This window comes from Malaya genurostris, chromosome 2 (assembly GCF_030247185.1).
Source record: "Malaya genurostris strain Urasoe2022 chromosome 2, Malgen_1.1, whole genome shotgun sequence".
NCBI lineage: Eukaryota > Metazoa > Arthropoda > Insecta > Diptera > Culicidae > Malaya > Malaya genurostris.
Genome location: NC_080571.1, coordinates 332,025,968 through 332,040,935, shown reverse-complemented (window position 1 = coordinate 332,040,935; position 14,968 = coordinate 332,025,968). Strand labels below are relative to the sequence as shown.

The 14,968-nt window shown below is 39.1% G+C and overlaps 1 protein-coding gene across 1 annotated transcript; it reads left to right on the top strand.

Annotated features, from left to right (window-relative positions):
- The first annotated feature begins 10,954 nt into the window (after positions 1-10,954).
- LOC131427841 (dynein regulatory complex protein 9-like) lies at positions 10,955-12,072 on the top strand. Its single transcript, XM_058591385.1, has 3 exons — positions 10,955-11,316; positions 11,385-11,807; positions 11,867-12,072. Exons 1-3 carry the CDS (start codon positions 10,972-10,974, stop codon positions 11,987-11,989), a joined length of 891 nt encoding a protein of 296 aa, XP_058447368.1. The 5' UTR covers positions 10,955-10,971; the 3' UTR covers positions 11,990-12,072.
- Positions 12,073-14,968: the final 2,896 nt, after the last annotated feature.

Sequence of the window (14,968 nt, the reverse complement as noted above, 5' to 3'; positions counted from 1 at the left end):
AGTTTCAATAAATTTAGTTTTGCAATGTCTGAGCGGAAACATATATTGGAGAAGCCAAATGAATGAAAAACTAACAGAGAAAATGATTTATTGGAAAAAGATACGCCCAGAGACAGGACTCGAACATGCGTTCTTATGCATTCCGTGCATACGCGCTACCATTTCGCCACTCTGAATCTTGTTTTAGTCACTCTAAAACGCCAGTCAGACACAGTAGCACGTACATCGAACATGGTCTACATCCTGGCCGTCACCCGATCGATACCTTATATCCAAACATCTGGACAGAGAATATCCAAACATCTTATATTTATATTTTGTTCTTACTTTGATATTACAATAACAGAATTTCATATTTTGTTGCTACTCTCTAACGCAGTCTTTGTTATGATTTTTGATAATCTAACTTTTGTTTCAAACCTGATAATGTTAGTCTGTCTAGATTGATCTTGATTAGGAACCAACACCGAACATTGTATGTTTTATAGCCGACGAAATTACACCAATATCCCAAATGTATGCAATTATATCTTTGTACATACTTGCGATACGATTTTGATATTAAAGCTTCTTTTCGTCAAGCTTGTGTTCAAGTTTTGTATGCAAGAAGTTATTTTTATAGCGTTAAGTTTCTCTACCATTCTGCGATTTCGGTTGAAGCGATAAACATTTTCTCATTATCAATCGAGTTCATCTTATATAAATTAGAAATTAATCTTAAGCACTCAAAATTCACCCTGGGTTAGATGTCAATTTCTCATGCGAAACGACATTACATGGAATGCATCCGAGCTTGCATGACACAAGATCAGAGCATACCAATTAAAGCTTCAAATCGTTTTATGTCACTTTTTATCTTGCTGTCTAGCAACAACCTACCTCTAGCATGCTACGCGTAGGACTGAAACGTTAGCTATAATTTTGCTTCTATTTATAGATTCGCGTGCTTCAAACAGCTTCGCTTTTGCATCGATTGACCAATCAGAGCGATGCTTTCCCTTTGATATATCGCTTACTCCTTCAAAGCCGTCATCTATGGCAAGAAAATCCGATATGCCGGAGATTTTTTGCAGACAAAATAGGACACTGCACGCTACTAATCAAAATTTCAATAATTTATAATTGAAAATACGTGGCTTGATACATTCAAATCGAATCGTAGAAATATTTCCAATCAAATAATGAAATACTATTAATAATTGGTACACAATATACTAAGCTGTGAGTGTTTAAAACCTGACCACATTTCTACGTGTATTTTTCCTTGAGTTTTTAATTTACACCCCTATATAGAAAATAAAGATGTGTTCCACATCAAAATTTCCTATTGGTTTGCCAATCACTTCTATCTGGGCATATTTGGAGCAGGAATTTAATAATTCAAATATTCATTGAAAAGTTTTCTAATTCTAATTTAGTCTATCATCGATTATGGATTTTTTAAATTATCGATTCAACTAATGTTTATTTCATATTACTATTGAAGTAAATCTGTGTGAATTTGATTTTTTTCTATGAAGATTTCAAAAACAAGTCATATAAATACTGTCTCAGAAAGTATGGACGCAACCAAAAACAGCTGCCATTTCGCAATGGTTCAGAATCTGTCGATTTCCATGGCTGCGTCCTGTTATTTACACTCTTCTTTAATAACTTGTGCAGTTGATTATTCGTTTTCATTAGTTTGTTTCGAAATGCGTGGACTTTCAGCAGAGCAACGTCGAAAAATTGTGTACAAATGGTGCACAGAACGCGGACTGTCACTGAGAAAGATAGCAAAAATGGAAGGATTAAGTGAAAAAGCCGTGCGAAATGCAATCAGGAAGTTCGGTGATGATAACGTATACTGAAGGCGTTCGAGCAAAAGAAGGAGGTTTCAGTTTGAGATGTGGCCAAAAAAGTGGGCACTTCGAAGTTAAATGTTCTTCGTGCTAAAGAACGTTTGGATCTTCGAACCTATAAGAAGCAGAAACAACCAAAACGTAGTCCGAAACAAGAAGCATCGATCAGGCCGAGGATTCGAATGCTGTACAATACGATTCTTGCTGGAAATTTGAACTGCATAATCATGGACGACGAAACCTACGTGAAACTCGATTACAAATCCTTGCCGGGACCACAATATTATACGGTGCGAGAAGGGCAAGTATTAAACCAGTCCAAGACATCGATTGAAGTCGAAAAATTTGGTAAGAAAGCTATGGTCTGGCAAGCAATTTGTAGCTGCGGTAAGATTTCGAAACCCTTCATCATCACCGCTTCAATGAACAACGAAATATACATCAAGGAATGTTTACAAAAACGACTTCTACCCATGATTCGAAGCCACAAGGATCCTGTTGTCTTCTGGCCAGATCTTGCTTCTTGTCACTACTCGAAATCAACGGTAGAATTGTATACTACCAAAAATGTCACTTTCGTTCCAAAAGACATGAATCCACCAAATTGCCCACAACTTCGACCAATTGAGGAATTTTGGGCATTAATGAAGGCACATCTTAGGAAACATGTCTCGGCAGCCGAAACCATTCAACAGTTCGAGAAAGATTGGAAAAAAGTGTCAAAACTTGTTTCCAAAAAATCTGTACGGAATTGATTGAGGAACGTTCGCAAGAAGGTGCGTCAGCTAGTCTACAATGGCTAAGTAGCAAATATTGAGAATAATATTCTGTTGTTGTAGTCTAGTATTATCAGTATATCGAATAAAATTTTAATATCTAACACTTGTGAATTATTTACAGTGAATTAAAAGTGCGTCCATACTTTCTGGGACAGCCTTTAAGTTTGATTGATTTTCGTGAATATTAAGCTATCGTTCGAATTTTTAAAACAATTTATTAAACAAACAGGTACAACAAAAAAAAACATTTTTTATTAGGATTTGCAGTTTCTAAATGATGAAATTTTTCAGGTTTATTCTTCAAAAATGAGTTTTTGTCGGGAGCCATGCTTGATTTAGTTTCAAGCCACGTAGTTTATTGGTAGGTTATTTAACATAGTCTATTTTTTTTGAACAAAATTAGACTATCGATGTCATCTGGTCCAGGTTGGCGGTTCCTTGCATAGGGCTCTGGTCTTACAAGCCAGTGGTCATATGCTCGAGTCCCGACCAGGAAGAATTCTTAGTGCCAATAGGATTGTACTATTAGCCATGCAATGATTCTGTACGCCAAGAATCGACTGCAAAGTCTGTTGAAACAGAAAAGCCAAATTTGCTTTGTCATCAGAGCACATGGAATGATGGTAATACGCTCGCATCTTTCGCATTTGGCGAGACAGTACTTTTCGAAATACCAAAAATAGTGTTTCTTAAGCAACATGAAGTGTGATTTTGAAGTCAATGCTTTCATTACATCTTCTCTTCAGGTCTAGTTGTTTGGTAATGTTGACCCATTTGGCATTGCTTTCGATCAAATGTTGCTTCGGTAGCCGGATAAAAACGATTGACCCAACACACAAATCATGTCACGAACATATCGAATTCATAATTAGCCGTATCGGTTCAAGAGACACACACACATTTTGTTCTGTCGAAGAAGAAAAAATCCGCGCCTCACGCTTGAGTGGCCCTCCTCCTGTCCGTCGATTCGCCTGCAACCCCACCAGAGCAAAAGTGACAGCAGTATCGAAATAAAATATCGAGTGCCATAAAACCAAACAGATTTTATCGTGCGTGTAATTTCTTCCACCATCATCGTCATCGCCGTGAACCACCGCCGTCCGGACCGAAACACGCATGACGACGATCGAGCCTCCGTGAGCATGGGGTTGCGACTCCTTCGGCTACCGGCTACCACTGGCAAATGCGGAACCCCACTATTTATATCGGCCTTCGTTCTTTTTTTTTTTTCGTTGGCTACCTTTAATTTGTCATTTAAAATGTCATACTTGTTATATATTTTACTATACTTCACGGTCCACACGTATATCTGGCGGTGGCTCGATGCTGTGGAAAAACTAGCCAAGACTTAGTGTGATCGTGCGAGAAAAATAATCCTTCCATCGTTTGCGTCCATCCGAACACGGGCGACATGAAGCCTGGTGTCCGGATGAAAATGAAATAAATATCGCCAAAGGGCAGGTTTGGTCGAAATGAAATAATTAAATATACGCATCTCAGGCACGTCATTGATACGACCGTCCACTGGCTGCCGATGCCGGTGCCGGTCCCGGTTACCGTTGAATGGACTGCATCGGGGCGGGTTCCGAGATCGACCGCGGCTGACCAAACGCCACGCCACTCTCTCTCTCTCTCTGCCGCACAAACACAAACCAGCCAGAAGTCCTTCGGGTTATTCGTTTTCCGGTGTCTCATCTTCTCGCATGAGAAACGCACAGTCCGGCACCGAGATCGAAGCTGCTGCGATGTTCATGTAATTCTGACTCGGGGGGTTATTTTAATTATTGCTTTCTCTCGGGTATTTGAACGTTAAATGTTAACGCGGCCATTTGTATCGATTGCTGCTGGAGGTAGGAGTCGATTGGATAAATGCGAGTGTTTCGGTAATGACCGGATGTGGCGAACAGCGGTCCCGCCACTGCGATTGGAGCAGTTACTTGGTTAGTGTGTATGAGAAATGAGTTCGATTTTGGGGAAAATTTTTCGCACATTATTTCGAAACCAACAATATCTAGTTCCCAGTATTTGAACTCGATGACAGCTGTACAGGCATTTCGGAACCCAACAGAAACCCTTTTTATGTAAGTCAGAACCTATTTTGTTGTGAATTTTCGAAGAAACCCGCGCCGGAAATGTGATTATCGTAATTACCTATGATTTAGTTACGGACTTGACGAGTCGGGTTCTACACGCATTCGTACAACTCACGAAAAAATTATTTGTGCTTGACAGATCGAAGAAAACACGGGAAGAAGATAACGAAATGTTTCGTCTTAGAGCCCCGAAATTACTATCGTGGACAAATCTCAAATCCCATTCTTTCCATCACTTCTCGCGTTCTCAGAGAATCACAGACTTCCTGCGGACCGTTTTCGGGTGATTGTCTTCCAGATGCGAGTCCGTATGTTCCGCTGTAAACGATAAGTATAGCATGCCGAAGCTAGAGCTGGGGTTCAATTAAAGAAATTTTACGACAACGATTTTTTATGGTGGTGTCACGTCAGGAAAAATGCCTCGTGGTTGATGATCTGCTATCGCAAGCCCCCGAAGCTAGTTCTTTCGGTACATTTCATCGTTTCGCTACGAAACGGCTTGCGTAAAATCTGCCAATCGGACATCATTTCCGCCGGTTTACGGTCGTCGGTGTTTATCAGATGGGCACGAGGTACAACACGCGTTCTGGTGAATGGGACCGGTCGATAATTGTCACAATGGCTGCCGAAATCTAACACAAGTGAATGTTGATTGGTTCAATTAAAAAAATGGAATTCAATCGGTTTCGTTTATTTCTACCAATCACGAATAGGCTAAACTGTCACGATGGTACTGAAAATTAGTTTAGTTTGATCGAAACAGAAGATTTTGAAATCAGTTCATGCTTCTCTACGAGAAGATTTAGCAGAGTGGGGACTTTGCGTGGCTATTCCGGCACAGCTAAGCTATAAGCAAAGGTTACAATTTCATGTTGTTTCGATTGTAAAAGTTTTAAAATTATGGTTAGTCGTTTCTCGGATAGTTTTAAACAATTATAGAAGTATTTGAGTATTCAATTTTAAACATGGGATCAGCCTTCTGATGTGGAACGCATCTTTATTTTCTATATAGGGGTGCAAATCAGAAACTCAAGGAAAACTATTCGTAGAAATGTGGTCAGGTTTTAAACACGTACAGCTCAGTATATTTTGTATCAATTATTAATATTATTCCATTATTTGATTGGAAATATTTCTAAGATTCGATTTGAATGTATCAAACCACGTATTTTCAATTATAAATGATTGAAATTTTGATTAGTAGCGATCAGTGTCCTATTTTGTCTGCTAAAAATCTGCGGCATATCGGATTTCCCTGCCATAGACGACGGTTTTGAAGGAGTAAGGGATATATCAATGGGAAAGCATCGCTCTAATTGGTAAATCGATGCCCAAGCGAAGCTGTTTGAAGCACGCAAATCTATAAATAGAAGCAAAATTATAGCTAACGTTTCAGTCCTACGCGTAGCATGCTAGAGGTAGATTGTTGCTAGACAGCAAGACAAAAAGCTCTGATCTTGTGTCATGCAAGTTCGGATGAAATTCCATGTTATGTCGTTTCGCCTGAGAAATTGACAACTTCCCAGGTTAAATTTTGAGTGCTTAAGATTAATTACTAATGTATATAAGATGAAGAGATTGATAATGAGGAAAAGTTAATCGCAGAATGGTAGAGAAACTTTACGCTATAAAAATAACTGCTTGAACACAAGCTTGGCGAAGAGAAGCTCAAATATCAAATTCGTATCGCAAGTGTGTACAAAGATATAATTGCATACATTTGGGATATTGGTGTAATTTTGTCGGCTATAAAACAAACACTGTTCGGTGTTGATTCCTTATCAAGATCAATCTAAGCAGATCTAAGTGCAATTGCGGACTCAAAAGTGTGACGATTGATTGAACTGTTTGATTGTAGATCATTAGAAATTTTGGTTGCCTTGTTCCACATCAATGGCTCGAACAACCCCATGGGGCTGATCCTTGTAGTTTTTTTAAATACGAGAGTAATTACTCGCAACATTCAAAACGGAGAGATTTGAATTCCGCTTAAAACGACTGGTAACTCTATCTGTGTTTTGCCTTTCTCATATAGAAAGGTTATGCAATCACTTGAAAAACCGACTAGTAAAAATTGGACGGAGGACCAAGTGTCATATATCATTCGACTCAGTTAATCGAGCTGAGTAATGTCTGTGTGTGTGTGTGTGTGTGTGTGTGTGTGTGTGTGTGTGTGTGTGTGTGTGTGTGTGTGTGTGTGTGTATGTGTGTGTGTGTGTGTGGGAGTGTGTGTGTATGTGTGTGTGTGTCAAATAATCTCACTAGGTTTTCTCGGAGATGGCTGAACCGACTTCCGGTTCCGGAGTTAAGTAAAGGGTAAAGTGTGTTCAATATTGTGTGTAAAGTGTGTTCAATATTGTACACCGTCACTTAAACTGGCGGAAAAAAAACCGTAAAAAATGTTATAAACTGGACTCTAAACCGTTATTCCCAATCTTAGGGTCGATTGAAAGGTCTTATGGTCCTACCAAAAATTACTGCATATTTTCGGATGCAACAAACATTTAAATCGTAATTTAGAGTGCGTACTAGTAGAGTTTGTATGTCATGTTAGTTGGTGGCCGTACGAACCGACTTTGATTATACCGGTTCTCGGGTTCCGGTGCCGGAAGTGCATATAATAGTGAACCCACTTCGTTTTCTTAAGGATGACCTACGCAATCAAAGCACTGTTTTATTCTGTATGTTATACTAGTTAATGCACAAACAATCTCTTGGTTTCTTTCAAAAATCGAAGAGAAAATTTTCGAATAGAATACCACAATATTATACAAGAGAAAGGCATCATTACACCACTAGGTGGATTAAAACAGGTATTTTATTGTAGCCATTGTCTCCCAATTTCTCCCCGATAGAGTCTTTCTGGCTGTCGACAAACGATCTTCGAACACTTTTATTATTTTGATGGCAGTTCGCCAACTACGTGCGAGTAGTTTGAATTTTCGTGTTGTGAGAGCTAATTTTGATGCGTTACTTCTTTTGCTCTCCATTTTATAACTGATGACCAAGGTAACCAACTATATTTACGATAAAATGCAACACATTCATTTATTTATGCATGAAAAAACAGCGGAATATTCATGATAGGCAGGAAATATTTATTATCAAATGAAGGCAAATTTGACGTACATTTGTTTACATTTTCGCCTCCCAAGCGAAGATGTTACAGAAAATGATCGAATGTTTCGCTAAATTCTCAGACATAAATAGAGGCCGGTTGTGGCATACAACATTTTTGTATCTAAAGACTGTCCCAGAAAGTATGGACGCAACCAAAAACCATTACGCAATGGTTCAGAATCTGTCAATTTTTATGGCTGCGTCCTGTTGTTTACACGCTCCTCTAACCACTTGTGCAGTTGTTTATTCGTTTTCATTAGTTTGTTTCGAAATGCGTGGACTTTCAGCAGAACAACGTCGAAAAATTGTGTACAAATGCAAAAATGGAAGGAGTAAGTGAAAAAGCCGTGCGAAATGCAATCAGGAAGTTCGGTGAGGATAACAACTTTGAGGATGAACCGAAAACGGGTCGAAAAAAAGGTCCTGCTGACCCACAGTTGGATAAACGTATACTGAAGGCGTTCGATCAAAAGAAGGAGGTTTCAGTTCGGGATGTGGCCAAAAAGTGGACACTTCGAAGTCAAATGTTCTTCGTGCTAAAGAACGTTTAAATCTTCGAACCTTTAAGAAGCAGAAACAACCAAAACGTAGTCCGAAACAAGAAGCATCGATCAGGCCGAGGGTTCGAAAGCTGTACAATACGATTCTTGCTGGAAATTTGAACTGCATAATCATGGACGACGAAACCTACGGGAAACTCGATTACAAAACCTTGCCGGGACCACAATATTATACGGTGCGAGAAGGGTAAGTGTTAAACCAGTCCGAGACATCGATTGAAGTCGAAAAATTTGGTTATAAATCTATGGTCTGGCAAGCAATTTGTAGCTGCGGTATAATTTCAAAACCCTTCATCACCACTGCTTCAATGAACAACGAAATATACATCAAGGAATGTTTACAAAAACGACTTCTACCCATGATTCGAAGCCACAAGGATCCTGTTGTCTTCTGGCCAGATCTTGTTTCTTGCCACTACTCGAAATCAACGGTAGAATGGTGTACTACCAAAAATGTCACTTTCGTTCCAAAAGACATGAATCCATCAAATTGCCCACAACTTCGACCAATTGAGGAATTTTGGGCAAAAACGAAGGCACATCTTAGAAAACATGTCTCGGCAGCCGAAACCATTCAACAGTTCGAAAAAGATTGGAAAAACCTGTCTTAATCCACCTAGTGGTGTAATGATGCCTTTCTCATATCAATCATACTATCATATATAATACTGTGGTATTCTTCAAAATTATTTTTCTTCGATTCTTAAAAGAATAACCGAAATAGATTTGTTTGACCGTCTACTAATAAAAACTATCAATTGGAAAAGATTTGAGGTCGATTTAGAAAACTTTTTACGGTTTTTCGCTCTTTTCAGTGATGGTATAAAATTTTTAACACACTTTACCCTATATTTCCGGATCTGGAAGTCGGATCCTGATGAAATTCAGGAATTACGTATGGGATCACAGGTCCTTTCATTTGAATCTAAGTTTGTGAAAATCGGTTCAGCCATCTCCGAGAAAAGTTAGTGCAAAAAACGTTACATACACACAGACATTTTGCGTACTCGACGAACTGAGTCGAATGGTATATGACACTCGGCCCTCCGGGCCTCGGTTCAAAAGTCGGTTTTCACAGTGATTGCATAACCTTTCTATATGAGAAAAGCAAAAAGTGTCAAAACTTGTCGCCAAGAAGTCTGTACGGAATTTAATGAGGAACGTTCGCAAGAAGGAGCGCCAACTAGTCTACAATGGCTAGGTAGCTAATGTTGAGAATAATAATCTGTTGTTGTAGTCTAATATTATCAGTATATCGAATAAAATTTGAATATCTAACACTTGTGAATTATTTACAGCGAAATCAAAGTCAAAGTGCGTCCATACTTTTTGGAACAGTCTTTATAAAAAATAACATAGGACTACGTAGACTTTGCACTTGACTTTGCGGTGACTAGAGCAAATAAAGATTTTTACAATTCTTTTAACTTAAAAATTTGAACGTGCTCTCGATTTATAGACGAATTTTCATGTTACAAAATAAGATGTAATATTTTTCCAACCAAGTTTTATTTTATAAAAATATTATTGCGCTTTCCGTTGATATTTGTACCAGAACTCTGAAGCTGCCCTTTACCGATCACTGGCATAGACCAATGAATTATAAATTTTAAAATTCGTAGCATTTGAACACCGTTACAGGGTGCGGCAGCAAAAAAAATGCGAAAATTTATGGCATTTGTTTTCAAATCCCATTCCGACATCAAATCAAACTTTTCGAATTACTGTACCAGTGGAATCGGAACGGAAACGTACACTGCAAGCACTGCAAACAAAAACGAATTACCACGTTGAGAACATTGCTTAGCAAACACTCCACGCCCGCAGCGGGAGTGAATACCTTCGGGCGCACGCGGTGCAATCTGATCGCATTGTGGGTCATTGATTGCAGCGACGAAACAACATTCGCTACACAAGTAGGTGTGTGATAGAACGGTGTGATAACAAAAGGAAATATGTGCCCCTATCACGCATCGAATGTAATTTCAGATTTAAAAAAAAGAACAAGCGGTGGACAACTACTGCGCGTTTTGTTCGTGTATTATGTCGCAGGCGCAGATTTGGTAGATGGCTAAAATCGATACGCGGTTTCCGTGAGTGCGCCAGGATATGGGCTTCCCATTTTTTTTGTTTTCGTCGTATCATTTCAATTTATCTGCGGGGCGACCGGCGACGATCGGGTGATCGATACCGGTTATTCTGCTTATCGAACCACCGTGCTGCTGATTAAAGCCAGTTTATCTTTAATTATGCTGATGTATTCTTAAGATTTGGGGCGATTTATTGCGTGTATGAATTAAAATTTTGGTTTATATTTCGATGTTGGAACGATATCGTGACACAGAACACATGCTCCAAAGTGTTATTAAGCTTTTTTTTTTCATCGTGGCTTGATAAAAAAAATCAATTTTGGTACACACGCATTCTCAACACTGCTCGGTAAATATCGATATGATTTGATATTTAAACATTTGTTTCGTTCAAAACGGAAGGCGAATTTTTCAGTATGAATTACAGAAAAAAGATAAACTTAAACATAGCAACCCGCGTCTTCAATTTAACTGGTAACAAATGAAGTATGGAGTCGTGGGACCCGGTTGATCTGTCATTCGTGTGTGTTGCAGTAGAACGTGCCCTGACCAGGCTGAAAATTCTCAATATTAATCCCACCAACGATGATCTGCTTGATCCGACCGGCACCTACAGCATCGGAAGCCTCCTGAATCAGAAAATTTCATCACTTGAAGACATAGGCTTACTCAGGGTAAAATCGATCCGTCAGAGAGAAGAACGAATCAAACGTGAACCTCGTCGTTCCTCAATTAGTTTCCATCATTCCAAACTGTTGCGAGAAGTAAAATCCTTGGAAGAACAGTTGGCTACCTTGGGCGAAAATCTTCACGACTTACAAGAACAGGTTTATGTAAGTTAATTTTCAATAAGTCTCCTCTTCGTAACACATTCAGCTGAGCGTAGTAACTCTTGACAAAGGCACGAAAACAACTGGAAGTTGCCAAAAATCGTTTGGTTGACAAATGGGAAGAAGCTCGCTACGAACAGCAGCTTCAATCGTTGAACATTCGAACGGATGAGTTCCGGGAACAAACGAACCAACAACTGCTGGCTATTGAGTCTGCACTGGATGCCGCACGGAAGATAGATCTGTACTACAGCGAACAGTTGACCAATATCGGAAATGCCATCAACGATTGGATGGAACGTTTCGAGCGGGAAAAGGAAACGATCGATGCTCGCACCCAGAAAGCTCGGGCCCGTAAAAGACACTGGGAGGAAATGCAAGCAACTGTCGAGCAACGGAAGGCAGAAATTACAGAGCTGGAGAAAATTGAAATGCAATACATCAAGGATGCAGAACACAAGAAACTGTGTCAGAAATATGCCGTAAAATTACAGGTATTAGACTGCTACAATACCGCTCTAAAAATCGGATGCAAAATATTTCTATTTTTTAGGCTTGGTGGCGTGGAGTCATGGTTCGCCGAGGGCTTGGCAAAACCGGTAAAGGGAAAAAGGGTAAGAAAGGGAAAAAAGGCAAAAAGGGAGCGAAGGCCAAAGGTAAAAGGAATAAGAAGTAAATCTGAAGTACGCTTAAACGTTGGTCCGTGTGCCATTCAAAATGTAACGATAGTAGATTAATATAAACGCTACATGCTGTTGACTTTGCTGTTTTATTCGATTTGAAAATCTCCAGTTAAAAATGGTAGCGATAAGTGCACAGCACCAATAAAAGTACGACATTTCGATAAATTGTTTATCGCACCTCTGCAACGCTAAAAGAGTGGCGTACTGACAAAAACGTAATATCGATCGCTTCATAGAGCCCGGGCACGCAATAAACTAACTGTCAGTTAGGGCTCTTGCTACAGCCACCACCACCAGTTGGTGCAAAAATAAAGAGTTCTATCCTGGTGCCGACCGGATAAATTGGCCAATAAATAAAATAAATGAAAATAAATAAACATTCCCACGCCACTGTCTGCCACGGTCAGGCTGGTTGTGCTGGAACCTGGTCCTACTAGGAACGTGTGCAGCCTGCACATGAACGAGGCACCCCACGAGTCTGGTCTGGCCGCTAAATGCTGTCGTAGCCATCAAACCCACACGAGCGAGCGGCAGGCTCATACTGGATACTCTTAGGCAGCAGACGGGCTAGTCATTGGGCTCAGCTACTTACCTACGAAACTAACGTCCAACTGTTTCATCCGTATGTGAATTTAGACTCTACTTCCTTTCAGCTCATTATTCAAGAACTGTGTTTAGTGGGACCTGTGGGTGAGTATGTAATATGAATCTTCTTATGAACTAGAAATCTTTTGATTTAATGAACAGTTCCTCCGAGACCGCATTTTTCATCGATGAATTTAAAATATTCATGTCAGATTGGGCGCGTTTCATCGATTGCAGACAAGTTTACTTTCCTGTCCTTTTCATTACAGCCGATGTAATGACAAACAAAAATTCTTATACTATACTTATACTGGATATGTTTCCGAAAAGTTGTTTTATTTAATTTTTTTTAACTATTTTAATAATCACTTGACAGATTGTGACGAAACTTTTCAACACTCTAAAAAAGTTTTACAACTAACACATGGATCAATAAGTCCCGAGACTAACAATGGAAACAACATTTTTTTGCAAAATTTTTTTTATTCATCAACATAATCACCTTTTAGAGTGATACAATGGTTCCAACGTTTTTCCAATTTTTCAATAGCATGTTAATAAAAAAAATTATCTTTCGCTTCAAAATAAGCTTCAGTTTCAGCGATGACCTCCTCATTTGAGCCAAATCTTTTTCCCTGGAGCATTTTTTTAAGATCAGCAAAGAGCCAGTAGTCACTGGGGGCTAAATCTGGCGAGTATGGGGTGGGGAAGCAGATCAAAGCCCAATTCGTTCAATTGCTGTTTTTTTCTATCGATTGCTTTCGGCACCCACTTGGAAAAAACCTTTTTCATGCTCAATTTTTCATGAAGGATAGTAAATACACTTCTATATGATATCTGTGTCACCTCAGCAATCTCACGGAGCTTCACTTTACGATCTTTCATTATAATTTTTGTCACTTCATTCACATTTTCCGGTGTAACGGCTTCCACAGGTCTACCCGAGCGTTCCGCGTCATTTGTGTCGGTACGACCACGTTTAAACTCGGCGAACCACCGACAAATCGTTGCTCTTGATGGACAAGAGTCCGGATAACATTTTTCAATCCATTGTTTCGCTTGCACGGTGTTTTTACCCATTAAAGAACAATGTTTTATCACTCACGAAACTCGGTTTTTTCCATTTTTTAAACAAACTACAAAACGACTTTACTCCAACCTCGATAACTCAGCTGTTTCTGGTCGGATCGACTTAAAATTTTGACCCGTTTCAAGCAAAGGTTAGAACTCTAGAAAGACGTGGTTACTGGTTTACTACGAGCGCCATCTTTGCTTTAGTCTCGGGACTTACTGATCCATGTGTTATACACAATAGAAAGTGTTGCATTTTTTACGAGTGCATTATGTTTCTCAAATACTTACTATTAACTCCTATTAAACAATCTAACTACAATTATGAGAGAGACCTTTTTTCCAGCGATTTTTTTTAGTGAAACTAATCCATATGAAATGAAAGAATAGATATTCCGCTACACTAAGCTAATCGATACACATTTCCTATATAATACTATCCAATAGTAATTTATACTTAAATCTGCTCTAACGTCTCGTTTAGTAGTGCTGGCTAGTGGAGCAATTTCGACGAATCTGTGGTGTGAGTTCGATCAATGTACAAACAGTGCTAAGATCATTTAAAAAAAATAACTTGTAATATGTACTAAATTAAATCATTTCTTTTTTTTTTTTGTCAAAAATGCATTTATTTCAAAACAAAAAGAATTTAAAGATTAATCAAAGTATCGTCCATCGCTAGTTACTACTTTTTCCCTGCTCTCAGTCTATTTTCGAATTACATCTCGAACAAATGTCTCTTCTTTAAGGTGATGCGATAGTTCGAAACCAATTTTCGATTTCAGCGAAAGAAGTAAACCGTTGACCTGCCAGATCGTGCTGTCGGAACAACCAGTAATCAGAAGGAGCAATGTCAGGAGAATACGGCGACTGCGGCAAAATATCTCACTTGAGCGTATCCAAATATTTATTCATAACTATTGCGACATGAGGCAAGAGAATAGTGTTATATACCATTCGACTCAGTTCGACGAGATCGGAAAATGCCTGTGTGTATGTGTGTGTGCACTTTTAGACGATATTTCAACGTTCTCAATTTTCTCAGAGATGGCTGAGCTCGTATGAAAGCTACTGTTGGGCCATTGATCAAGTTCAAAGATCAAACGGCTGTGACTTTTTGATCCGGAGATATAATGGTATAAGTGACGTAACCGACAAAACGCGTTGAATTTATACGCGCTCAATTTTCTCAGAGATGGCTGAACCGATTTTAACAAACTTGGGCTCGTTTGAAAGCTACTGTTAGGCTATTAATCAAGTTCAAAGATCAAATGGCTGTGACATTTGGTTCCGGAGATATGATGGTATAAGTGACG